Here is a 27,178-nt window from a genome sequence, read left to right as displayed (position 1 = left end):
CGACCTCCCTCCACACCACCCTCTGGGCTGGGCTCTGATCTCTCCACTGCTCACAAAGCATCACCTTTTGCTCCAATTCGATTTGGGTTCTGGCGGTGGAAAGGGCAAAGCTGCCGGGTTTGTAGGGAACCTCCAGACCACTGAGGCTCAGCCTGAGCTGGGTGGGCTCTTTAGCAATAAATTTGCCATCGCAGCTAATTGATTTAAGGCGCAGAGAATGAGACACATGAGCCCTCAGCCAGCTGGGGCCAGGCTAGCAGCCCAGGATCTTCATGTACAGCTAGTATAAAAAAAAAAAAGAAGAAATAAAGGCTTCTCACCCGCTTTGTTTCAGGCACCAGGTCGTCCTTCATCCTCCGCTTGGTCCAATCCTTGGCGAGCTCGTCCTCTGCTATCTCCTGAAGGTGGAAAACGGCTACTTGGGCTGACGTCCGACGGATGCGGCCACTTGGGGTCCTTTCAAAATCTTCTACGGGGCTAGGCTCTGGCTTCACCTCTGGCTCCTCCGGAGGCTGCAACAGAGACAGAGTCAGGAAGGGCATGACGTGGGGTGAAGCAGCGAGCGCTCCCGCCCCAGGACAGGGCTGCTGGGGTGTAGGCTGTGTGCTTGCAGCCCTGATGTTGAGCTAAAGAGTTAGACCCATTCTACAGATTGTGAAGGCTCGTGTGTGCAGGCGGGGGCCCGTGCACCCAAGCACGGAACCAAGGGGAGCCCCCCCCCGACTCCCTCAGCCCAGCAGACAGCCATGCCTCAGACTGACTGCGTCCTTCCGCGCTCCCACGTGTATAAACGTCTCCGTTTATTAGAGTGAGAGAGTTATTAGCGTCAGATGCACTGTCAGTAGGGATCAACAGAACAGAAAAGGATGGTCCCCAGGGATGGATCCTGCCACCCCAGCGCTGGCAAGGAGCCGGCGCTCGCTGGCTGCCAAGGGAGAGGCCTGAGCTCTGTTTTTGTTTTTTTTTTTTTTCCCTGCAGAGCAGGGATGCAGGGTGGGCTGCCCAGCTCCCCAAAACACAGCTGTTTCAGAGGTGGGGGGAGGCAGGGGGCTGTAGCCCATTTCACACCCCGACACCGCATGGTACAACGCACGCGCATGGTGACGTGAGGGAGAAAACAACACCGGTCCGATGTCTGCACCTGCCTTGCCCGGCCCGGCCCTGCCCGGCTCTGTCCTGCCCACAGGCTCTGCAGCTCTGCAGTCACCCCCGGGGGGGGATGGCCCCGCTCCTCGGGCTGCGGAGGCGTCCGGGGGGCTCACCGAGGCCGCGTGTTCTGACCGCACATGGTAGTCGTGGCCAGCCTTGGATTTATACTTCTTGCCGCAGTGTGGACAGCTGAAGATGGGCTTATCAGCCTCGGCAAGCTGCTTCCCGCACCGCTTCTGGTGGTACTGGTAGCCCATCAGGCTGGAGAAGTTGGCCACGCAGCCCTAGGGAGATGGGGAGGAGGGGAGGGTTAACAAGGGCTGAGGCTTCATGTGCCCACGTCGAAACCGTCGGGGTGTTGTCGCTCCAGGGAGGAATGTGTCCCGAGGAGCGCCCGCTCCTCATAGCAGCTCCCTCAGTCTGTTCCCTCAGAGCAATGGGGCACCACCAGCTGGCCCCTCTCCCCGCAGGAGCCACGCACACACGACAGTGTCACAGAACCATCTGGGTTGGAAAAGCCCTTGACAAGATCCTCCAGCCCAACCATGACCCTCCCCCTGACCCTTCCCAACTCCCCCAGATCCCTCAGCGCTGGCTCAGCCCGACTCTTCAACCCCTCCAGGGATCCCGGGGACTCCCCCCTGCCCTGGGCAGCCCATTCCAACGCCCAACAGCCCCTTCTGCACAGAAATCCTTCCTCAGAGCCAGCCTGACCCTGCCCTGGGCAGCTTGAGGCCATTCCCTCGGGGCCTGGCGCTGGGGCCTTGGCTCCAGAGACTCATCCCCCCTCTCTGCCCCCTCCTGGCAGGGAGTTGCAGAGGGCCAGGAGGTCTCCCCTCAGCCTCCTCTGCTCCAGACTGAACCCCCCCAGTTCCCCCAGCCGCTCCCCAGCAGACCTGTGCTCCAGACCCTGCCCCAGCTCCGTTGCCCTTCTCTGGCCACGCTCGAGTCATTCAATGGCCTTTTTGGGGTGAGGGGCCCAAAGCTGAACCCAGGAATCGAGGTGTCGCAGAGGGACGGCGGGAGCAGCCCCCATCCCCGGTGCTATGGGCCCCGACACAGCGACAGAGCTCCCCGGACAGACAGGCAGCGGGAGGGGAAAGCAGCGGGGAGGCACTGCCTGCGCAGAGAGCAAAGCGTCCACGGGGACAAACCTCTGCCACACGCCCCCGTTACCTGTTCGTGACTTGTCTGCCACCGGCTCGCGACCGTTTTTCGGCGCGGTTTGGTTTAGTTTTACACTGTGCCCAGGACAGCGCCGGCTGTGCCCCTTCCTGAGTTCAGGAGGCAGAACCTGCCCTTCAGCGCTCCTCAACCTGCCCTACACCCACCGTCCTGCCGTCTCCTGCCGGAGAGCGCTCGTCTCCCTCTGCATCGGGTCTCACTCCTTCCATCTTTGCACAGAACGAGAAACAGGAATCGTTCTCGTACCTCATTGGGGCATTTCAGTTTTCCCATCTGCTTTAGCACTTTCCTCAGCCTTTCCCGCTCTTCCTGTTCACCAAGTCCAGCGTTTTCCACAGGAACAGGCTGGAAACAAGGAAGTAACAGAAGCGACCGAGTCAACCATTTACTCATCTCCTCTGTGCCAGGAGTGGGTGGTAAATCTCTGCCCCCCTTGGCTGGGGGGCACCTCTCGTGAGAAGAGCTGCATCTCCCACTGTTTACCGTGTGTCAACGCCTTCATCGTTTGGTGCCAGATCTGCTCGTGTGTTTGTGCCCCAAGGGCCAACTGAGAAACCCAGGAGCAGATCCTGCACGGAGGATTCACAGGCCAGACTGAAGAGCAGGAGATTAATGCACAGGTAAAAGACAAGTCACAACTGGTAAGCACGGGACATGGGGTTATGCCTTGCCCTGGTACCTTGGAGATGTACACAAGAAGATTTTTAAGAACGGCATCTAAATTGGTGCCTGCCAGATTTTAGTCACGACAAATTTTGCGGCTATTTCTCACATGCACGGCGGAGCATTACAGACTGGATTTTGTGATTTGTGCAAGGCAGAACCCATCAGTCCTGGATTTGCGGGCGCAGTTTTGGAGGCAGAGCTTTGCCACTCAAAATCCACCTTGCCATACTCACTGAATCTTCCCCCTTTCTGGGATCTGAAATCCTGAGGATTTTTTCAGCCCTCTGCTCTATTCCCCAGGATCAGCGTGAACCTAAAACTAGCTGCCTGGGAAGGAATGGCTTTGCTCAGCAGGGAAAGGGGGAAGGCCACCGTCTGGAGTGAGCAGTAAGTGAAATGCTGGGAATTCTTTACAAAGACAAAGGAAAGTGGACGGCTGACGGCTTCATCTTCTGCCTCGAGAAACGAGGCGCGAGACGAGAGCAGCCCAGCTCTCTTACCTTGCTGACGTGTTCAGCCATGGTGTGGTAATTCAGCCCAGCTTTGGACTTGAACTGCTTTTTGCAGTGCTGACACTTCAAGGCATCCTGCAGCTGAAGGAATTAAAGGCAAGTCACCGCGGAGGCTGCAGTCCACCGCTTGGTTTTCCCGGGGCTGCTGCTGCCTGTCAGTAAGCCCCACGGGTAGCTGTTGCTGCAGCAGAACCCAGCGGTGGGACTCAGCAGGCCCTGTTCCCCACCCCAACCTCAGCCTGTTGTCCTGGATACTGTTATCAAATACACATGTCCCAATTTTTGGAAAAAATTCCTTTCTGGATGTAGATTTAAAGCCCCACTGGCTGGAAACATCTGGACCTGGTGTCTTAGTCTTCCTGTTAAAGGGTTAGAAAAGAGAAGACGCTTTGATCTACCAATATGTTAGTGGACTGTGCTCTGCAGCCCTGTTAACTACGGCAGATGCTGGCGTACAACGCGCTTGCTGGGCGCCTGGGCTGTTTGAAATTTGGACGCTGCTGGACACGATCACAGCAGAATCCTTCCCGCCTCACACTGCTCTGCTGTTTGACCCGACTTGGCCTCCTGAGTGACTGGGGAGATGCATTAAATCCACACGCCAGCCTACCAGGGGAGCTTGTAAAGTGAAAAAGCAGATCGTGACTTTTGCTGGGGCAGGTACCAGAATCTATTGACTCAGGAGGTGAATGCTCTGGGCACCAAGAGACAGGATGTCTCGACAGGGAGCTGGTGCCTGGACAGCCGGGGCCGTTCCTGCTCTTTCAGCCTGCCTGATACTCCACCTTCACCACTTCAGTCAAGCCTGGGCTTGAAGCTGGAGAGGGAATGAAGATGGAGCTGCAAACCTCATCCTGGAGCTCTGGGGAAATGAAGAATAAACTCACTCCAGCCAGTTGGAAACAACTCACTTGTACCTGTGCTCCCATCAGTTAATCTTGTTCCAGACCTAAGTGCTTGATCCTAACCAGGTGGATGCTAAAAGCTCCTTGACCAGCCCATTTGGGCTTTGCTCCTCTGGTCAACACCGAAGAACATGCCACGTCCATACTCCAACGAGCCCTCCCACCCGGGACGCTGCGAGGACATACCTGCCCTCATCTCCTTCAGGCCCAAGCGTGTTGCAACCGTCCCCAGCCCTTATTTCCTTTCCAAAACCAAAGGAAATGGGGCAGACTGCTTAGTGACAAGGAAGGAACGGAGAAACCAATTTCCGTTGTTTTATAAGAGTTTCGGGAGCCTGCACATCCTTTTCCCATGGTCCAGCTAAGAAATACTTCAGGCATTAAAGCAGAGAGTGAGCTGAGAGGCTGCCTGCACTCCAGGGTCACTTTTGATGTATTCTGACGATACCCTGAGCCTGTAGCAGCGCGGCCTCGCTAAGGACGTGCCACAGCTTCACCTCACAGATGAAATGCTGAGAGCTGGACCTGTGGTCACACTCTCCAGAGCTCGGGGACTGTCCCCCCTGGGCCACAAGCTGCTCTGGCAGGGACGCTGCAAAGCACCTCAGCTCCTGCAGCAGCGCAGCCAGCCCTGGCAAGGATTGTCCCTCCTAGGGAAGGGTGACAAAACACCCGCTCCTTGGGCTGGAGCCCTGATTCCTCAGCTGAACACCCACTGGCCTATTTATAGCGGGGAAGACACGCCTGACTGCTCTGGCAGAGTCACGCTCGCAGGCCGGCCGGCCGTGCAGCCCGCGTGGAACCTGCCTGGCTCCAGAGATGCTCCAAAGCACGGGAGATCTGAGCGGCGGTGGCCAAGATCCTCATCCACTGAAGCCAGGCGGACGTCAGAGGAGGCAGGATTCTGCCCAGCATCGATGTAGTAGGAGGTCTGAAAGGGAGAGTAGCCTCCCACTGGTGTATAAATAGCGAGGCAAAGGCTGAGGAGGCATTTACAGAAAAATGAATGTGGAATCAAAGCCGAGCCACATATTTTCAAAGCAGGAGGCATCGATCCCGCGTTGGCTTTCCGTGGCGATGGCTCTGCACCTCACCAGGTGACGGATGAGGATGGAATCCTGTGCTCTGATGGATGGCGGTGTGCCAGAGAGACAATTCTTCACTGCACCATTACTGAACTCCTGCGTCTTGACAGCCTGCCTGAGCACAGCCCAGCTCGGTGTCTCCCCGAGACGTGCTCTCATTCACCCACAATTTATCTGGCCTGATGCAAGGCATGGCACACACTGAGATGCCACAGCCAGGACTCTGGGGGAGGCCAGATTAGAGACAAGCCCAACAATCTCTCCAGCCTTAAAACTATTCATTTAGCTACTAGAAACACTTGACTCTGCTGGAGACACTGGGGCAAAGGGCCCAGACCACAAAGGGATTCAGAATAGCTGAGAATTATGTGTCCAAATCCCTCTGAATCGATGCGAGGCAGCCAGCAATCTGAGGATGACGAGCAAGTGCTCTATCAAACGCAGCCCAGAACTGGTTTTAGGAGCACTGATACACATTTCTGAGCAGCACACGTACACATCCATTCCCCTCACAAAATGCCTGATTGAATAAAGCAAGTCCTTACTTTCTGGCAGACGTCCATGTGCTTTTTGAGCCCCACAACAGTTTTTCTGGTTATAACGCTGCAGGTTGGACAGGCGACTTCTCCCTTCTCGCTGATCTCCCGCTGCCACTGGTCCTCAGGGGTTGCTGGTGAGGGAGAGGGGAGAGGTGTTACACCTGGCTGCAGAGACCACAACCTGCCTGGGCTGCTCGGCAGAGGACAGCCCTGTCGTAAGCCTTGATTTGCTACTCTGAAAAGCAGTGAAGTCGGGAAAATTCCTGATGTTAAAAAAAAAAAAAAGATAAATACTCTCCCAGGCATGGGCCAAGCCAAAACTGAACACAAACCATGCAGGAATTTGCAGCTCTGCCTGTCCCATGGCTCCTGCCATGAGCAAATTGGGTCACTGGGCCACTTTACACGGAGTTACCTGACCTGTCAGCATTTCATGGGGAAAAAGAGGTTCACCTTTCCAACCCCGCTGGTATCCTGCATGCTGGGAGTTAAAACATGATGATGCCCTCAGCCACTTGATCTTCCCTGTGTGGAATAACTCCCCTCTGCAAACAGTTAGCCGGAGTGAGACAAAGGTGAGAGGCTCAGCTCCATCCAGACGTGTGCCTGGAAAGCTTCCCTGGCAATCCTCCTCCCGGCAGACACATAGGCAGCGAGGGGAGTGCGAGCTTCCAGGCATCTGTTTATTTGAATGGCTGTGACCGGCTTAAAAAACACCTGAAATAAGACATATGTGAGGCCAAAACCTGCTCCCAGGTCCAGAGTTCACGCCGTGTTCTCAGCAGAACAGCGCTGGGCTTCCAGCACGGGAAGCCTGGGCCGAATATAATCCACCGAGTCTGTTTATTTGGATGCTTTTGCACGGCTGTGAGATCAGAGAGTCGTTTATTCGAATTTGAAAGCAGTGCAAGGCACTGCAGCTGTGTTTATCTTGCACATCCTGCGTTCCTCCTGCTGTCAGAGCTCCCAGGGAACGTCAGCAACCTGTGCTAGGGAGTAGGCTGCACCTCGGAGCCTTGGGAAGACATAACCCTGCCCAGAGCGGTGCACTGGTGTCCTTCAGGGAGATGACGTTAGGGAAGTGCCATCATCCCAGAGGCTGACCCAAACGGTGGTTGCAGTGAAGCCAGGTGGAACCAGGATTTGGCTATCGACTCCCAAGATTTGCAGCAGTCTGTCCTGGCAGTGAAGCCAAGGTAAGGTACCCCTCTAGGGATGTCAACTGGGGCTGTATCAATATTTTACAAGCAGCGGCTGCTCCCTGTGCTACACCTCAAAAAGGCGGGAGCTGCATGCTCCTACTTCTGATTTTGTGCCCCTTTTGCTCGCAAACCTGCTAGAAAACTCCCCAGCAAACAGCCCGCTGGGCCAGGAGGTGAGCAGGGAGCCCTAGCTGCAGGTGAAGGAGGGACCGTGCAGGCTTGGAGCAGAGCAGAGGATAAACTGCACACAGCTGCTGCCTGCACTTTGCCTCCACCAGCCTCACCTGCTGGCAGATGCACAGCCGTTTCCTTCTTCACACCAGCTCCTGGGAGTTTCTTTTTCAGCTCCTCCGTGTTGGTGTTCCCTTCCAACTTTTTGGCTCGATGGGCTTTCGCCTTGTCCTCTGCTTTGACGAGACCTGGAGAGAAAGAGGATTTTTATTCAGCACTCACTTTAACACCCTCAGACCAACTCGCATTTAGCAGATTAAAAAATCTCTACCTCTAACCCAGGGACACTGGCTGCAGATCTGCCAAGGCTGTGTGTGGGGGGATCAGGTATATAATTAGGACAAACTATCATAACAGCTAAACTTTTACAAGCAGAATCATTTCCCCCAACCCAGACAGTTTATGAACTATGAAAACATCCCGGCAAAGTGGGGTTGGAGGCTTCTAGCAAGGCAGAGTGTGTGGAAGACAGGCTGGGGTGCAGGCAAAAGGACATTTTGCAGAAAACTGAAAGGGGGAATTGGAACAGCAAATTCAGGAAATAAAAGTGATGTTCCTGCACTGGAAAGGCTGTCTCACTGCTGATGCCAAGGAGCTGGGGTCCTTAGAAAACTGGGCAAACACTGGAATCCCAGACACCAGATCCCACAGGACCATTCGTCCCTGGATCTCTATGCAACTGTCACCACGAACACAGGTCTCTCCCGGTCCCGCTGGGTGCTGGGAAGGGTGAGGAAGGAACAGGAGAGGAGGGTGACCGGGTGACAGGCGCATGGGGAAGAGGAAACCTGGCGCAGCTCCCCCGGGCTGCTGGCGACTGTCACCGAACCTGCCTGCAAAGTGGAGAGAGGCTTGAAGGCCAGGCTCTGCGTGCAGGCAGTGTGCCAGGCTCTGAGCCAGCTTCTCCCCAAAGCATCCACCCTCCCGCCTTGTCTGTGCCTCGTCCCTGTGTGGCTGCAGACCCACAGAACCTGCTAAGGGCATCGCTGCCAACTGCCGAGGAGAGTGGGGCCGAACGAGCAGGAGGAGGCTCATCCCGTGGGGCCAAACGAGCAGGAGGAGGCTCGGCAGGTGCTGAGAGCATGCCAGCAGCAGCAGCACTGCCCAATCCCCCCAGCATTCAGAATCCTTCAGCAGTTCCTGGGCTGATGTAATAAATGGAAAACACAACTTGCAAACGATGCTTTGGAAAGGCTGGTGGAGAGGAGGGGGGCTCTTCCTTGCATTCAGCCCCCCTAAATCCACGGGCAGTTCAGCTGCATTTCCACCGAAGGTGCTGGAGGCAACACAGTGAGTGCCGGGTCAGATCCACACCTGCCTCGTGAGGGTCCACATCCCCCTGAAGTTGTGGGTTGGGACTTTTGTAAACTCAGGGTCTGAACGGAGACATCACCCCCCGAGGGGCTGGTGGCACCCTTGTCTTTGGGGAGTGAACTGCCACGCTGAACCCGGGGGATGTAGACAAACGCCTGCCCCGTCCTCACTCTGTTTGAGGCAGCGGGTCAGCGAGGGGACCAGCTTATTCTTGAGGAACCCACAGCAGTCGTTTCAGGCTACAGCAGTGCCTCTGTGGGGAAGGGAAACAACTCCCGGCTTCCCAGGAGCCAGGAAAGCACAGAGAACACATCCAGCCTGCTCTCCAGTGTTTAATTCCTTCAAAGCCATTAGTGCCTCTCCCCCGAGTGTCTCCTGTACTGGAAGGTGCTGCCTCCTGCACTGCCTGGAAATCCGCTTTTAATTTCCCTGATTGAATGAATTCCAGAGCCAGTTGCTCTCATGCCAGGGATGCTCCAGGTTTCTTCCTTTCCAGCTCAGCCAGGTGTATTTATGGAGCATGACCACCGTCCCTCTCGCTCATGCTTTGTCAGGTTGAAGCAGCCAACTTCAGAGCCTCCTCTCAGAAAACATCCCAGTAAAACATCTCTTTTCCCTTGAATTCATTTTCTTGAATGTGGGCGACCAACATTGGAGACAATGTCTGAGGGACAGATGCGTCACCCAGCCCTTGCACGCAGCAGCAATCCTTCTCGACGCCTTTGGAAACACTGCGACACCCCAGGACGGTGGGATGACGATGAGATGAGGTTTCTCACATCTCACTGGTGTCAGCAGCTCGTTACTCTCGTGTTACAGCTGGACATACCCGGCTGCTCTCCTCAATTCCCTCATTTCCCAGGCACAGGCTCCTGAGCAGAGCAGTCAGGGTTGTTCTCAGTGCCAGCTCCGCCTTCCATTCCCCTTACAACACTCTTACGGTAAAAGGCACCAGCTCCTCTGGTGTGACATCCCCAGGCTCCAGGCGGCTGTCACGTATCCCCAGCACGGGGTGGGGGGGCCCCTGGGGAAGGGGTTTCCCTGAAACACCTCATGGAGAAGCTATACAACCCTACAGCTGACCAGAGTCATCCCTGTATTACCTTTCAGTCCAAACGTCCCCGAGATGGACGGCTGCTCCCCCGTAAATTTCTTAGGAGTTTTCTGTTTCCTTCCTGACTCAAAAGAGAGAAACAGAGAGATTTGGTCAAATAACTGTACTGCCAGGAGGGCTTCAGCAATCCCAGGGACCAGGGTGGGCGCATGCTCTGTGTCAGGAGCGGATCACCTTGAGGGGGGCCTTTACCACCACAAAATACAGGGGCTGTTGAATGAGGCCCCTACCCCACAAAGCCAGGAGCAATAACAGCACCCGGGGCTAATTCAACGAGCGGAAGTGGTGGCTCTGCCTTACGCCACAAGCTGCGTGGTTTCCAGAGCCTCAGCAGCTCAGGTGGCTGGGGGGTGGCTCCCGTGGGCGCTGCAAGCAGCGTAAACCCACGCCACGATGGGGACAGCCAGGGCCCTGCCTGCCAGCCCCGCAGTGGCAGGGGACAGAGGGAGCCTCCTCACCCTGCCCCAACACCTCAGGATGATGGGTTTGCCACCACCACCCTGGTTTAAACTGCCACACTGAGCGAGGACAGACGGGCTGACACAGCAGCTTGCTGTGCTGCAGGGAATTCAATGCATTTCCAATCCTATTCCTACAGAATCCCATTTCCAAACATATTGCTACAGAATCCCATTTCCAATCCATTTCCAATCCTATTTCCAATCCATTTTTTTACAAAAATACCTCTTCCACAGCAGTAACCCATTTTTAACTCCCAGTGGAGCTGCAAGAAACTGGGGGTGCAAATTATCAGGATGCTGGAACGAGGTCTGGATACAGAGAACTCGCAGCAGCCTTGGCTGGAGCAGAGCCCCTCCCCGCAGCACCCCCCTCTCTGAGCTCCTGAACCAGCGTAGCCCCGGGCTCTAATCTTACTGTGCTTCATCCTCTCGGGGTCTTCCTCCTGCAGCGAGGCCTGGCTGCCCCCCTGCTGCACGGCATCCTTGCCGCTCGAGGACTTCGCCGTGGGGGTGGCTGCTGCCATGGCCTCAGCTGCCGCGATCTGAAACTCCTTGCTCTCTCGGCTCTCCGCCAGGCACTCGCCATTCTCGGCGTGGTCCTGGGCCACGGCTTTTTCCGTCTTTGCCTGTTTGGGATGGATGGTGGGGCAAGCTGAACTCTCAGCAGCTCTAGGGCAAAGCACAGAGGGCTTGTTTAAAGAGGGATTGTTAGATAAATGTCCTGACACTTCTCCCCCCTCACCAGCCCAGATCACGGGAATGGAGGGGGGCACGTTCCCCTTCTCCCAACCGTCCCTACACCACCATCACCACGCAGCCCAGCCACAGCCTGGTACCTTTTCTTGCCACTGCTCTTCCCAATGGCCTTCGGCACTTTGTTTTCTGCTTTGCTGGTTGGCACTGGCCGGTCCAAGTGATTCCAGAGCCGGTGTTTTTCTAGCTGGGTTTTGGAGGTGAAGGCAGCTTCGCAGTAGGAGCATGAATACGTCAGCTTCTCTGAGATCGCACCCTGTGTGGAGCAGGGAGGGACAGGTGAGCACATACACTAGACCCTCAAGAGGACAGGCTTTTTCTGACACAGGCACAAACACAAATGGTGTGTAATGCCCTTCTGCCCCTCCAAACGGTTGCCAGTGGTCCATGATCCCCACCACGAGACCTCACATTCAGCTGGAAGGGCCCCAGTCCCTCTCATAGACACCTCACGAACTGCCCCGGCCCATTTGTGCCCTCCCCGTTTTAATCTCACGTTTCTCCTGGGGTTTAAGGCCTCAGAGGGCCCTCACCCTGTAGACGGTACTGTAAGAGCTGGCCACTGGGAAGGCCAGACAGCCCTCGGGTCTCCTTACCCCCTGGCAGCGCTGATAGTGGTACTTCAAGCCATAAATACTGGGGAACTCCAGCCAGCAGCCTGAATTGGGACATTTCACCCTGGAGTGGGCTTTGAATTCATCCTTCCATTGGTTCATCAGGGGGAGCTGGGAACAGGAGAGACAAGAGACACAGCTGAGCGAAGAGCATCGCATGCCCGGGTTCATCCCAAGGGGGCTCGGGGGGGCACACGGGATCTCTGATCATTCCTGTCCCCCCTTCCCAGCGCGCAGCTGCAGAGCTGACCCCAGGGCTGTGTTTCAGTGCAGTGGTGCTCCCTCCAGCAAGAGGTGCCAGGACAGATGCTGCAGGCTCTACAGGCTCATGATTCCCCTCGAGAATTTAGCTCGCTGTGCCTCCCAGAGCACACACATGCTCCCAGCCAGGCTGGGAAGTAAATCAGGCCAGAAGTCACCTGGGTGATTTAACCACCCCACATTTCATCCAGTCAGTAAATCACCCCATGCCCATGCTCTCATGAAAAACTGCTTTGTGTGTTGTCCACGCTACTGTGCAGGAATTAAACTGCACAACTCTGTAGGGAATAAATCAGTCCTTTGCTGGTGCTGCCGGTGATATCATTAGCCAAACCTGAGGTGGCTGTGAAAAGAATCAGTTCCTCTGGGAAGGGGAGGCTGGAGGGGGGTACTGTTTCCTAACTAGGATTTTGGAGGATGCTGGTTGCTGCGTGGAGGGGTTAAGCTCTTGCTGAGCCCAAGACAAGGCTGCTCTGAAGATTAAACCACCAGGAAGGCAGGTTTAGCCCTGGGTAAGTCAGAGAGAGCGATGCAGGGAGGGCACCGGGGATCGGAGCGCGTGGGGTCTTACGGGGATGTCTTTCAGCGCCTGGTTCTCAGCCTTGGGTCGTCCTTTCTTCCTGCCTTCGGTTTTGTCACTGGTTGCATTTCCTGCGAACAGACACAGCACATGTCACCCACCGTCCCGGCAATCCCGCCCTTGCTTCGCACGGGGCCTGCCTCGTCCCTGCCCTGGCGAGGACGGAGGTTCCCCTTTGGAAGGCAGCTCCTGTGCAGTTCAGCACACAGCCCCTACACCTGCAGGTACCTGTAGGGCAGACAGCTGCTCCTCCTGGGGTTTTCTGACCCCTCTCCTTTCACTTACACAGAAATCCCCCATCCCCTTTGCACAGCCGGTGTGGCTGAGCAGCCCCAGGGCTGCAGGAGGACACTGGATGCAACGAGCACATGGGGAGCAGCAGGGATGGGGATGGCCGGGGAGGGAGGACGGGGCAAGGCAAGAGCTTGGGGGACTCGGGTGGGGAGGAGAAGCCATGGGGATGCTTTTGCGAGGGGTTGTGGCTCTGCGTGTGCTCAGAGCAGACTCTTGCGGCATCCTGAGCATGAGCTGAATGGCAACAGGGCAGAAACGAGCCCAGTTCAACCAGACACTGCAACCAGGGGAGACGACGAAGTCTCTGATGTCGCGTGATGGGGCACGCCAAGTGCAAACAGGTTGAACTGCCAAGGTCCAGAGCAGACACTTGGGCTCACAACAGCAGCAAACTCCCCGATTTCACCTACTTCACACCCAGAATGGGTTGAGCAAAGCGGCACAAACACCACAACAACTTTTATCAGGGTCTGTACGCAGGGGCTGAGGGCAGTTCACCAAATCAATCCACTTCTACATCCCACCTCTCATCTTTCCAAGAAGGAACAGAGCACCGTGGTCACCCCACGGGTCTGGGGAGCGTCGGGGGGTCGGCAAGACCCCGCTTCCTTCACCCAGTGCCGTCCCCCCAGCTCTGCACTCCCAGCAGGTCTCTTGAGGGCTAACCTGTAATTTTAAGCGATGCTGGGAGTCAGCGTTAACCCAAAGATGAACTGGACAGATGTGAGCAGCCAACAGGAAATGCTGTGTACAGAAAACTGAGACTGAGATCTGGGAGGGTTTCGTGAACAGGACTGGGAATAAAAGCCATTGGCCACGAGAACAGGAACAAATCAAAAACCATCCCTGAGAAGGAAACCCCCGAACAGCCGGGAGAGCATAACTGAGACTAAAATAACTAAACTCAACCTGTAAAACACCCTTCTCTGGTGAAAATCAGGTAAGAAGAGGCTGGAAGCCGAGCCAGCAATCCCTTGGAGGATCCCTGGCACTTGCTGTACTCAGAAGCCAATCCAGGATTTTTTTTGGAACAAGGGAAAGAGATCAAACAGAAAGCCAACTAGTTACCTACAAAGGCACTGCCAAAACCACACACACTCTCCCTTTCCATGCCTTCTGCCCCAGCAGCCAGGGGAAAATAGCAGACAAGACAGTTGGCTCATTTATTTCTAGTCCCCTGAAGTCACGCCAGCTGGTTTGCTCTGCTTTGATACCCGTAAAAGCCTCCCTTGGTGACGCAGCATCCTCTGGGAATCCTCTAGCCCAGGCAGCCTCGTCTGCGGGAGGTGGTAACCTTTATGAACTATAAGAAAAAGTCCCTAAAAAGCCACCTACCTGTCCACCCTGCAAGGCTAAACTGTCCTGAAAACACCTCGTTCGGTTTGGTCTCCCACCTGCCCGGCTCCTGCCCCAAAACGGCTCGTGGCCCTAAGGAGAGGGGGAGGTTTGCAAGTCTGGCCTCAAACCATGCTGGTTCTGGAGCAACAGTGCAGTCTTCACTCCAAAACTCTTGGTGAGTGTCCAAGAAAGATGCCTGCGCATCGCAGCCGCCCTCTGCATTTTTTATTTTCTCCAGTGCTCCTAAGTGCATACTTAGGCTCGGCTTTTCCTCCACACTCGTGTAAGCGAGGGCCTCACCCTACACATGAAAGCAAGCTATGGTTCTTGCACATCAAGGGACAGAATGAGCTGGGAGTTTATGAAAAACCACCAAATTATCCCGGATTTGCAGCAAAAGCTCACAACACTGCGGTTACCTACTTATTGCTTTGTCTCCTAAACACTTGAAAATATTCCAAATTCGAAACATCCCACAGCAGCACGTCCCTGCCCCTCCAGGCAGCTCTCCCCGGGAGCCCAGCATGCCCAGGGTCACGGCTCGCACAGAAGCGCGGGTGAAAGCTCTCCTCTCCCTTTCACAACTCGCACACATATCCAAACTTTTGGGGACATTTCTCGCCAAACGCAAGAGCTCCCCGTCTAACCGCCCCTCACGGATCAGCTGCTGGCTGGGGACAGCGAGGACAGGGACAGGAGGGGCAGAAAACACGTCTCCTCTCCTCACATCCCACTCCGGGGTACCAAGCACCAGCGCTCACAGGAGACACGAGCCCGTCGGTGCTCAGCGTTACGGCCAGCACCGTGGCTGCACGCCCCTGCAGCAGGTTACCACAATTTTGGGCTGTCAGCTGGGTGGAAACGTCCTGTTCTTTAGACATGGGGACTGGGGGTGCCCTGATCATGGACTCAGGGCTTCTCTGGAGCAAGACCTGGCTCAGAAAAGAGGCAGGATGCTCCCTGTGCCAACCAGGCCACTGCAGCTAAGGGGGGAGAGGGCCCTGTCTCCCCAGTCCACATCAAACCAAATTCACCCCAACAAAGTGAACCCTGGCAGACATTTCCACCTCCAGCACCTCCCCAGGGAGAGCAATGAAATATCTTCATCACAGAGCATCCTTCATTCAGAATCATTCACAGAATCATTCAGGTTGGAAAAGACCCTTGGGATCACTGAGTCCAACCATAATGGAGTCCACTCCATTTAAACCAGAAGGAAGAGCTAAAAAAAAAAAAAGGTCTTTTCTACTTTTGAAGGTGCCGATAAGGAAAAAAACGCTCTCCCGAATGCAGGTACGTTCATCCTGCAGACAGCTGGAGCTCAGGCCCCTTAGCAAGAAGTTACACCCCTCTGCTAGCCATTATGGCTTCAACCCCCTCGAGGAGGAGTGGCATTTGGGAAACATTTAGGGCACACGCGTTGCCCAGCGAGGCCACTGATTTTGGGTGCCTGGTCTGAGATAAACCTCTGGGGTCTGAGCCTTGCCTGGCGTGCAGGCACCCCTCGGCATCCAGGGCTGCTGTTAGCAAAGAGAAGGCAGCAAGAGCCTCTCCGCGCCCGCAGAGGGGATCTGCCCAGCATTAAGCAGACAGGAGAAAAATCTCCTTGGGCCTGGTGATTCCTGGATAGAGAAATCAGCTATCCATCAGAGTGACAGCCCTTAGCAAGCGGGTCCCCCGGGGCTCGTACGCTCGCAAGCCTCCATCCCGGGGGCCGCGACACGGGAGACAGCAGATGGTCTGAACTCATTTAAGCCTTTCCATCCTTTGATGTAACACTTAGCTACCAACACGATCCATAGGCGGCGAGACACCCATCTCGTTAAGCCAGACGCACGCCTCTCTGAAGGGAGAGACCGCCGCCATCCCTTCCCTCCCGCTCCCAGGGACTGGCTCTCCGCAGCTCCCAGGGTTTGGGGTTTTTTCAGCCCAGCACAGCCCTCACCGGTGGGTCGAAGCGAGGAGCAGAGGCACACTGAGACCCGCGGCACCTGCACCCCCTCATTTTAGCAGCCGCCCCCCCCAACCCCTGCCCCTGGGCTCATCCCCTCTGCCCCATCCACCTCCGTGGAAAGAAAAAAACGGTTCCTTACCGAGCTTGGGCAGCTCTGCGGGAGGGTTTATCCTTGTCTCTGTCCTGCTTTCTTTGCTGGCAGCGGGTTTGTTAGAGCCTGCAGTTTTCCTTCCACCTTTACAGGTATAGGAATCCGCCATCTCTGAAAGAAGCAGGGGAGGCATTAAAATTCACTCCTCGGAGCTGTGAGCAACACATGCTGGAAGCAAGGAGAGCTGCCGGGGAGGGAGGGAAATTAGAAAACTATCACGCAGCTTAAAGGTTCCCGCAAAGAGAAGAAACGGGACGTGTTTCCGAGTATTTGTTCTACAGTCGTGCGACGCCACAGACATGGCTGAAAAGCTGCTTTCGTTATAGGCTGGTTTCCCCCCTCCACATGTAATGGCAAAGACTTTATTAAAAATTATGGGCTGACTTTGCCCAGAGAAGTAGTGAATAAATGGCTTTTCCTCTTCGTTTATTTCTCTGCTTTCATTTAAGACACCAAAAGGAAAAAAAAAAAAAAAAAAGTGAGTTTTAATGAGCAGATGTAGTGATAAATTTCCAATTTTCCTTATTAATGGGAAACTGTTATAAACTGAGAATTGTTAATGTTATCTGAATTTTCCGTATTAATAATTCAATTTGGCTTCTCTATAAATAATGAACACCAGGAATTATCGCAGAGGGCCCAGTCTCGCTCCCGATGGGAGCGGGCGGCAAGACACCCCTCCAAACTCTGCCCCGCTTGGTTTCAGGTACCTTCCTCCCCTCCCGGCAGCACAAGCAAAGACATGTCAGAGGATGGGGGCCGCACCGAGAGGGCCCCGGGGGGAAAGGAGCCCCCCGAGCCCCCCCAACGAGAGCATCGAGTCCTTGGGAGGTGATTCCCCAGACCAGAGCGACGCTCAGCCCGGCACCAGCAGCGTGACTCAGGGAAGCGCCAACCGGTGCCTTCTTCACCTTCGCTCAACACTTCTCTCCCCCACACACACGTTTTTTAAAACACAGATTTGACTCGTCACCCCCAATTCCTCCCACGAGATCGCGTTTAGCATGGTTTAACTCAACGCCCCGAGCAGCCAGACTCATCCCGCCTGTCCTTGCGCCCAGAGGGACGGGGCAGGTCAGGGGAGCATCTTCCGTGTGCGCGGATCGCTGGCCGTGCCATCGACACGTGGGACACGAGGGTCCAACAGGCCTTTCTGAGGTGCCCCCGGGGACTTTCCACACGACAATCGGGCACTGCGCATCGCGTGCGGCCCAGATGCTCTGAGAAGAGCTGGCAAAAAGCTTCCAGCGCATGTTCAGCTGGTGACACATATGTGGTGGTTCGCACAGACACAAAGGTTAATCGGATCAAGTGAGAAATTCCTGCCTTGGCAACAGGTTCTCTGGCATTTGGTGCTGAACACAGAGATTATTTATTCAGCTAATTTGGGCTCTTTTGGTGGGAGACCTGGGTAGGAACTGCCTGGGCTCCTTCCCGGGGCTGGCTGGTCTCCGGAGCAGGCACAGAGAGGGGTCCCTGCGGCTCCTTCCCAAATCGTGGCTCCACGCTCACCCGCGTGGGTGTTCCTACTGTCCCCAACCCTCCAGGGACAAACATGCCAGTCCCCTTCCTTCCTCTGCTGCCTCCTGACACCTCTGCGCCATCCCCAGTCAAGTTGCTCAAAGTAAAAAAACCAAACCCATGCTCGCGAAAGACCAGAGAGCTGAAGGCTGAAGACGACACAACCTCTGCACTTTACAACAGGGTGAAAACCAAAAGGAAACCCCCACAACCGATGCGTTTATCCAACCCCACGCTGCGGCTTTGCCCCTTGGGCCGGGCGCAGAGAGGGGAGGGAGGCCCAGCGCCAGGGCCCCCCACGCTGAACGCTGCCCACCGGCACAACCGCAGCCCGAGCGGCGAGAGACACCCGGGGCAGGGCTACCATCAGATGGGCGATGGACCACAAAACCTCTGTGTCTGCCTTGCTGGGCAGCTCAAGGACAACTCCTGAGGGGCAGCGCACAGGGCAGCCCTCACCAACAGCCGGGTCGCCCACCCCCTGCTCGCTGCACATCCCCGGCAGTGCACACCAAACCCTGGGAGCCGGGGCTGGTGCTGAGCATCCCTTCTGCAACCACCGCCATGGTCAAGGTGCCCGGCTCAGCCCTGCTCCCCGACACTTCTTGTTCCCCTTAACACATCTGTCCCCTCAAAGGGATCCTTTGGCCAGCTTAGAAGGTTTTGAACGTCTTTTGTTTTCCCACACCAAATACTTCTTTGAATTTTTTCCCACTTTTTGGCTAAATGAAAAATAAAAATCCCATAAACCACTTAGCGAGAGCCAAACTCCGCTCCCTGGCCACTGATACAACCCCAGGGATCCCAGAGGAATTGCCCCGGAGCCAGAGAGCACGAATCAGCCCATTGTTTTGGGGTTTTTTTTGTAATATCCAAACTTCTCGCTCATTTTTGAGTAACACATGCTGAAACCGGACAACAGCCCATGCCCTACCACGCTTTCGTTACATTTTTGGTGAAAACCCTTTTGCAACCGGCAGCGGAAGGAGGAGATATCGGCAGGTCCTGCCTGCGAGCGGGGCAAGGATGTGGCACAGGAAGGTCGGGGCTGGCGGCGTCTTTGCTGATAAAGCCTCCAGCTCAGCTTTAGGTACCGTTTTAGAAGTTTGCGGAAGTATTTTTGAAGCGTCCAACTCCAGGAAAAAAAACCTGTGACAACACAGGAGCCGGTGTGGGATGAGCACAGGCTGAGTCGGCGGTGCAGGGAGCAGGGGTGAGGAAGAAGCCTGTGGCCACGGGAAAGAGGGAGCAAAACCTGGGGACCCACCATGCCATAGACCTTTTGACATGGGACAGCAACATCCCAGCCACCCGCCGCCCCGACAGGTTCTTTTCCTCTGTGACAGATCCCCCTGCAGAGCTGTCCGGCTGGGCACAGCCTGGAAATTGGACATAAACTGGGAAAAGGGGAAATAATTCACATATAAATGCCCATCTGTGACCTTGGATCGGGTCCGCAGGAGCACGTAAGGAGCCAGGGATGGCCGTGACCCCTCTCAGCCCCACGACGTCCTTATGGCTACACAGGGAAAATCACCCCACAGGTTCTGACCCCAAATTCTCCTGCCGGGACTCCCGCCCCGGTCCCATCGCTACGGATGCATCGTGCCACGCAACGACCGGCCCGATCACCCGTCAACCCGCTCTGCTTATCCTTAATAATTTACCAACGGCTCCAGATGGAGGCAACACCAAAAAGCCAAGCGAGCTGCCCGGCCCTGCCCGCGCGGCAGAAGGGATGTGCCAGGCGGAACGCGGGGAGAGACACGACGAGGCCAAGGCGACGACAGGGCACTGCCGGAGGGGCCGTGCTCCCTCCCGTTAACTCGAGGGCAAACCCGCGGCTGCGTCCACGCGCTGGGAGAAACTTTTTGGGAATAAAGACGAGGAAGCGGCGGGAGAAGCTTCCTCAGGAGCGGAATCGCCGGAGGTTTCCCGAGAGGGAACCACGTGGCGGGTGAAGCCCCGCGAGCCCCTCTGCTGTCCTCGGGCACGGCTGGCTCCCTCGTTGTCCCCCGCGCCGAGCGAAGCCCCGACGCAGGTGGGTGCTCCCGGCGAGGGTCTTCTGGAAGGAACAACTCGCCCCGCGGTGCGAGGCCGCCGTGCTCCCGCCGAGCAGCATTGTGCGGGCACCCGGCGAGGCTTTTTGGAGGGCGTAAAGTTTCTGTTTGAAGCACGTTAGCCAGTCCCTCCCCCTTCCCCCGTCCCCAGGCACAAAAGCAAAGGGGGGAAAAAACCACAACGCACACGCACACGCCCCGCAAGACAATGAGGCCGAGGTGGGGACCAGGGTGTCCCCCTGTCCCCGGCATCCCCGGGGTGAGCGGACACGGGGACCTCTGCCCTGCCCGCTCCTGCTGTCACACCCCCCCACACACACCAACCGGGCTCTGCCATCCCCCTGTCCCCTCCTCTGCCCCCCACCCGCCGCTGTCACCCCTTGCCCCCGCCCGCCACCCTTCGGGCAGGGCCGCCCCGGGGCCTGTCACCTCCCCGGGCCTCAGCGGGGGCCGCCTCGCCGCCTGTCACCCGGCCGGGCCGCCCCGCGGCCTGTCGCCTCCCCGGGCCCGGCCGCCCCATCCCCGGGAGGTTGCTCGGGGCTCACCCCCGCGGGGCCGGGGCCCACCGAGGGCTGGCGGGGAGGGCCCGGCCCGGCCGCGCCGCCGGGAGGGGAAGAGCGAGCGGCAAAATGGCGACGCGGCGGCGGGCGGAGCGGAGCGGGGCGGGGGGGTGTGAGTGTGAGTGTGTGTGTGTGTGAGTGTGTGTGTGTGTGTGTGTGTGTCGGGGGGGCCCCGCCGCGGCGGGTGTTACCGGGCCGGGGCTCGGTGCTTACCTCGGCGGGCCGCGGTGCGGGGCGCGCAGGGCCGGGCCCCCCCCCGGCCGGCGAGGCGGTGGCGGCCGCCGCCCCCGGCTGCGGGCCGCGGTGCGGGGCTCCCCGGCGCGCCCACACCCGCGGCGGCCCCGCCGCGCTCCGCTGCCGCGCTCCCGCCCGCCCGTCGCCGCCGCCGCCGCGGCTCATGCGCGCTCCCCGGCCCGGCCCCGCCCGGCCCGGCCCGCCCCGCGCCCCGCCACCGCCGCCGGCCCCGCGCCGGCCCCGCGCCGCGCGGATCTCGCGTGGCTCCGCCGACGGGGCCGGGACCGGGCGGGAGCGCGGAAAGGGCGGGGGGGGGGGGACGGGGGCGCCGCCCCGGGAGGGCGGGACCGGGCAGCGCCCCCCCGGCCCGGTACGGGCAGGTGCGGGCAGGGCGGGCCGGGCCCCGGCACGGGCAGGGCTGGCGGCGCTCCCGGCGGCTCCCCCCGACCGCTCACGGGGCAGAGAGGGTGCCCTGCCTGTCCGGGGTGCGGGCAGGGCGCCCTGCCCGTCCTCCTGCTCTGCCGGGTGCAGGCAGGATGCCCTGCCTGTCCTCCTGCCCTCCAAGGTGCCCTGCCTGTCCTCCTGCCCTCCGGGGTGTACGCAGGATACATTCTACCTGTCATCCTGCTCTGCAGGGCGCAGGCAGGGTGCCCTGCCTGTCATCCTGCCCTACTGAGTGCCCTGCCTGTCATCCTCCCCTCCAGGGCGCAGGCAGGGTGCCCTGCCTGTCATCCTCCCCTCTAGGGCGCAGGCAGGGTGCCCTGCCTGTCATCCTGCCCTCGGTGTTGCCCTGCCTGTCATCCTGCCTTCGGTGTTGCCCTGCCTGTCATCCTGCCCTCGGTGTTGCCCTGCCTGTCATCCTCCCCTCTAGGGCGCAGGCAGGGTGCCCTGCCTGTCATCCTGCCTTCGGTGTTGCCCTGCCTGTCATCCTGCCTTCGGTGTTGCCCTGCCTGTCATCCTGCCCTCGGTGTTGCCCTGCCTGTCATCCTCCCCTCCAGGGCGCAGGCAGGGTGTCCTGCCCATCCATCCCTCTAACCCCGGGGTACAGGCAGCTGGAAGGAGGCTCGGGGTCCCCTTGCGAACCACCCTGGCTCCCGGGGACGAGGCTGGGTGTGAGGCCGGCGCGGTGCCTGTGGGATGATCCGGTTTTCCCAGCTCCTGGGCTCGGGGTGTCACCCCCGCAGAGCTGCTGGCACCCGGGAAGTTACCGGCCTCCGTTACTGGCCTCACCGGGAGCACACAACCGCTCCGGGATCCAGCACCACCATCCGAGTGGCCGCAGCAGCCCAGAAATTCAGGAAAAACAGACAAATTTTGCCATGTGAGAGCAAAATCCAGAGCAACCGTCGCTGTCAGGGCCACCTGGCACCATCGCTGGCGCGTGGCTCACACGAGAATCAAGAGGCCCCGTGGCGTGGGCCACGCCAAATCAAAGTGAAAAAAAAAAAAAACCAAACCCCAACCCAAGTTGGGAGTTTCCCCGCGGTTCCCCTCTTTGTCTCCATCGTGGGGAAAGAGCTTAATTAATGTCTGTGGAGAGCAGGGAAAGCTTTGTGTAATTGCTAGGTATTATTATCGGCGGAGCGGAGGGTGATCAGCGGGGTGGGAGGGACAGGCACAGCCCACCTTCTTTGTATAAAATGAGGCATATCCGAGGCGGTTTTGCTTCCCAGCCAACGAGCTGCCTGCCGGGAGAGCTGTTAACTTGCAGCAGGCGAGGGCTGTCAGGCAGCTTCACATCCCCGCTGGGACCAGGCAGCATCTTCAGCACCTTCAGAGTCTCCTCCTCTCTATAAGGCTGCAAACGGTGCCCACTTTGTCTTTGCTCGTCCCAGTAATGTCGCAAACGGCCACCCCGGGCACGTGTGAATTCACGCACACGCGTGTGCAGAAGTGGCACCGCATTCATTTTCTGCATCTGCAAAGCACAATTTTGCATCTTGAGGAGCAGGTTGAGGGTGAGAGGGAGATGCTGAGGAGCCTGGCCAGCCAGGGGGTTATACAGAGGCTTGGAGAGCGGCCGGCCGCGGCCTGGTTGAAGTACAGAAACTTTGAAATAATGCAAATATAAAGGCAACCACAGTTGCTATTTTCAGGCCCTGCTGAGCAGAGGGGAGGGGGCCAAGGAATGGACTTGAAAAGAACAGCAAATGTGGAACAGATGCGGTGGAGCGCTTCGTTTCACGTGCAGAGCTGTACCGGTGTGGAAGAGCTGTGCTGGGAAGGGCAGGAGGAGGAGGAGGAGGAGGAGGAAGAGCGGTGGGGGCTCACAGGAAACCATCACATCTCCTGCTGCATCGCGGCTTCGTCACAGAGGTGGGTTGTGGATGAGAACTTGTCTTCTCAGACCGGCTCGATACCACTGGGGGAACAGGGCCACATGTGCCGAGAGGTGATTCCCCAGTGCTCTGGCCCTTGGGTCACCATTCCCACCGTTCCCAGTGTTCCCAGTGTTCCCACCGTTCCCACTGCTCAAGGCAGGAGCAGGCAGCGGAGAGGCAGCCTGGTGCCCACCGCGGCTGTAAATGCCAGAGAAGGTGTTTGAGGATGAAGCAGTCCAAGCCATTGAGCGTGTAAATTAAATTGATACAGACCCCAGGAGGAGGAGAGGGGGGAGAAAAACAATTATATAGTCAGGATCAGACAGACCTGGGGGCGCAGACTGCCTTACCGGGCTTCCCACGGAGACCGTTTCATTTGGCACGGCTGCTCTTTGCATCACCTCTGCCCCGTTCCTGCAGAGGGCAGGGGCTGCAGGCAGCGGTGCGGGCAGGGTGGGAGCCTCTGCCTTCTCAAGAGGGCAGGGAAAAGTCAAGGCAGCCTTTAGCAGGGCTGGCAACCCTGGGCTCACCCCCCCGCGATGGGCGAGGGTGAAAAGGGGTGACCCAGCGGGGTGTCACCTGGGACAGACACACATATCCCTTCCCTCCTTCTTTGCTCCTCGGCTCAGTGGGGACTGCCGCGTGTCACCGTGGAGCCACATCCCTGTGGCTCTGTGCCCCCAGAGAGGCACAGACCGGGCTCCACATCCCCCCAGGCACCCCGGCCCTCTTGAAGCCCCCACTGCTGCCATCAGAGCGGTCCCCGGCCGGGCCGTGTGCGCAGCGAGGTGCTGCCATCCTACGTGCGCTCCCGACATCGCTTCTCCGGCCTGAAGTGCTGGTGTTGGGAAGAAAATCTACCCAGAGCTGCCCTGGGTCTCCCCGGAGCTGCCCCTGTGTCTGCCAGGATGCGGCCAGCGTGGTGACCCCCACCCATGACCCGGCATTGGCCTCGGGTACCCTCAGGGAGGGTCAGCGCTGGCTCGAAAAGACACCTGGGCTCGTTAAAAACACCAGGAATGAGCAAAAAAAAAAAACCCTTCTAAGAGGAAAAGCAGAAAATCATCTGTTTTTCTGACTGCAGATCCTCGCAGGGATGTTGGGACCACTTTGCTTGTCCTGTGGGTTGTTCATCCCTGAATCCAGGAGCGTGCCCCTTGCCCAGATCAGGGCTGGTGGATCAGACTCTTGCACAGCGAGTAACTTTAAAACACGTATTAACCCAGCTGGCTGCAGCAGCACCTCTCCAACTGCCGACGCTATTAGAATAAAATGGATGCTGGGTTTGCAGAGCCTCTCCCACGTGCCGCTGGCTCTGGAGACTTCTCAAAACCTCCTGTTAAATGCTGTGCGCATGGGGCTGTGTGGGGCCAGCACCAGCATCTCCTGCGGGGGGGTGGTGGGATGCTCAGTGCACAGGACTGGGAGCGACTGGGAGGGACTGGGAGCCACTCTGCACAAAGACAGGCAAGGGAAAGAGCACAACGGTGATGCCCAGGGTGGGAAACCCAGCACTTCCACGGGCTTTATGCTGGGATAAAGGATGGCAGCTGGGTCCGGAGCCTGCAAACCCCCGCGGCAGCTGCTCCATCCCCTATTATCCTGGGAGTCGGGGTGGACAAAGCCCCTCGGACCAGCTCAGCGCTCCTGAATCCGCAGGACGGGCTGTGTGGGGGCTCTTTTGGCTGGAGCAGAGCGATCCCAGAACAAAGAGAGAATCGCTGCTGGTTTGTGAAGCAGCATCCGGGCCAGCCCCAGCCCTCCTCCCCGCGCGCTGGCTCCGCAGCCGGGCCTCTGATTGGAAACTGGAGCCTGCGATGACTGTGAGAGCCATGAATTATGCTGATGGCTTTTTGTATTATTTTTTTTTTTTTCCCCTCCCCGTGCTTGAACGCACTCAGCAAATATAAGCAAAAGGAGGGGAGGGGGGGGGAAGAGTGAGAGAAAATCTTAACAGATTTAATTTTAGATATGGCGAGAAAGCAAAATGGCTGCAGCGCAAAGAGGGAAGAAGGTTAACAGAGGAAACGCTTTTGACTGCAGAGAGAAACGAAGCTCCCAGCAGCCCTGAGGCTGCTATTTATTATTTACAGGGTCCTGTTGGTGTGGGGAGCATCTCCTGCAGCGAGCCAGGGGGGTCGGGTCCCTGGGACACCCACGGCCCCATGGAGGGCAGCGGGAGATGCAGGGGCGCGGGGTGGGACTGGGGGACCGCAGGTTGCTGATGAAGCTGTGTGGCTGCACAACCCCCAAATCCCTGCTTCGTTTTTAAAAAAAGCATCTTCTGACGGGAAGCGAAGCAGCTCATTTTGTTTGGGGTGTTTGAAAGTTTTTACTGGAGCCCCCTGCTAACAGCCCGTGCAGACACAGAGCCTGGAAATGTTGTGCCAGAACTTTCTCTTCCAAAAAAGGCCCAAGTGAAATGCTGCGAATATTTCGACAGGTTTCTGCAGGGCTTGTTTTCACAGCAAAGCTGTTTGTGCATCCAGGTTTGGAAACAGCACCGGTCGACCCGAATGAGATGGGGGGGGCTCCAAATAAGAGGAGGCCACGAAGATGCTTGGGGGGCTGGAGCACCCCCCTGTGGGGACAGGCTGAGAGAGTTGGGGGGTTCAGCTGGAGAAGGGAAGGCTCCGGGGAGACCTTAGAGCAGCCCCCCAGGGCTGAAAGGGGCTGCAGGAAAGGGGGGGGGACTCTGGATCAGGGAGTGCAGTGACAGGACAAGGGGTAACGGGTTTAAACTGACAGAGGGAAGATTTAGATCAGATCCAAGGAAGAAATTCTCCCTGTGAGGGGGGTGAGGCCCTGGCACAGGCTGCCCAGAGAAGCTGTGGCTGCCCCCTCCTGGAAGGGTTCAAGGCCAGGTTGGACGGGGCTTTGAGCAACCTGGGCTGGGGGAAGGTGGCCCTGCCCGGTGCAGGGGGGTGGGAACTGGATAATCTTTAAGATCCCTTCCAACCCAAACCATTCTGTGATTCTATTCTGTAGTTCTATATTCATTTCAGGACAAATTATTTCTCTCAGCCCCACTGCCTACCCTGGGCCGAGGTTCGAGTGGTTGCTGCTGCCCTGTGGGGCTGCCCCACTCCTGCCGCTGGCTGCCTGCACTGACTGCCCTCCCTGGGCTCATCACTTGGAGGTTCCCTGCCTGCAAATGCTGTCTCCCCCCTTCCTCCAGCCCTGCCAGACCCCTGGCCCTACACCAGACTGTCCCATGTGTCACCGATCCCGGTGTGACCCTGCCTGGGTGCTGCCTGCGCCTGGCCTTGCTGCAAAGGTGGCACTGCCACGGTGAAAACGGCAGCTCTGCAGCTGTACCTGCGCCCACCCCGCTCCACCCTTCCCGGCTCCCTGCCGTGCCCGCTGGGCTCGGGAGCGTTTCTGGCTCTGGGGAGGCAGGACCCCGGCGGGCATCCAGGAGCTGAGAATGAGGACCCAAAAATGAAGGAAGTAATATAGGGGGGAGAAAAAAAAGAAATGAAGCAATTATTCCTGCTCTGATACTTTCTAATTAAGGGAACTGTCACCCTTATTAAGAGGCCATTAATTCATTGTCATAAGTCACCACCAGAGTGCGAGTACCAAAAGAGTGCCTGGGTGATCGGGAGCGGAGCAGCATCCCCTCCTCCCCGCGCCGCCGGCTCCAGCGCCGTGTGAGAGCTGATCCTCGAGGCCGCAGGGCTGCTCGCAGCTGTCTGCTCCCCGCGCCGTGGCTGGTGCTTTAGGGAGCTGTAAGCTCTGCCGTGGTGCTCAGTCCTGGGCAGGGATAAGCCCATCCATCTCCACCTGCATCCCCGTGCTTGTGCGCTTCGCCTTGCGCCGTCCAAGTGCATTTGTGGTGCAAAGGATGCGGTGATTTCTCAGCAGAGATCAACTTTTGGCCACCCTGGAGGAACCAAATCCCCAGAGAGCTGCCAAAATATCCCCAGCCTTGTGGTTAAGGCCAGCATTTCCCCCAGCATCACCTCCCACTAATAGCCAGCTCTGTCTCCGGCAGCCTCTCATTATGCATTCCGCATGGAGGGCCCCGCATCAGCTTAATTAACAAGGTAAGAAAGACGGGACCTTTGAGGAAATCTTAATTATATTATCCATCTCACCCTGAGTGGCACCTGATCCATCCCAACACTGTTCTCAAGTTCATTAGCAATGAATCAAGATTGATTAGTCCTGG

General features: G+C 57.6%; 1 protein-coding gene across 7 annotated transcripts in view; it reads right to left on the bottom strand.

Moving 5' to 3' along the window:
- ZNF512B (zinc finger protein 512B) overlaps positions 1-20,700 on the bottom strand; it is a 35,476-nt gene extending 14,776 nt beyond the window's left edge. The window contains exons 1-13 of one of the 7 annotated variants that reach the window (XM_074920112.1): positions 20,663-20,700; positions 16,297-16,419; positions 12,563-12,642; positions 11,713-11,841; positions 11,200-11,372; positions 10,779-11,032; positions 9,892-9,963; positions 7,528-7,662; positions 6,048-6,172; positions 3,501-3,593; positions 2,581-2,679; positions 1,146-1,433; positions 321-512 (exon numbers count right to left, since the gene is read on the bottom strand). In XM_074920112.1, coding sequence (XP_074776213.1) covers positions 321-512; positions 1,146-1,433; positions 2,581-2,679; positions 3,501-3,593; positions 6,048-6,172; positions 7,528-7,662; positions 9,892-9,963; positions 10,779-11,032; positions 11,200-11,372; positions 11,713-11,841; positions 12,563-12,642; positions 16,297-16,417 — 1,761 coding nt within the window. In that variant the 5' untranslated portion in view covers positions 16,418-16,419; positions 20,663-20,700. Of the gene's footprint in view, positions 1-320; positions 513-1,145; positions 1,434-2,580; positions 2,680-3,500; positions 3,594-6,047; positions 6,173-7,527; positions 7,663-9,891; positions 9,964-10,778; positions 11,033-11,199; positions 11,373-11,712; positions 11,842-12,562; positions 12,645-13,389; positions 13,510-16,296; positions 16,498-20,662 lie in introns of those variants that run through there. The other 6 variants (XM_074920111.1, XM_074920115.1, XM_074920116.1 and 3 more) reach the window with 6 other exon arrangements.
- Positions 20,701-27,178: the final 6,478 nt, after the last annotated feature.

This window comes from Athene noctua, chromosome 16 (assembly GCF_965140245.1).
Source record: "Athene noctua chromosome 16, bAthNoc1.hap1.1, whole genome shotgun sequence".
NCBI lineage: Eukaryota > Metazoa > Chordata > Aves > Strigiformes > Strigidae > Athene > Athene noctua.
The sequence above is the reverse complement of the archived record's forward strand: the minus strand, read 5'-3'. Positions and strand labels throughout refer to the sequence as shown.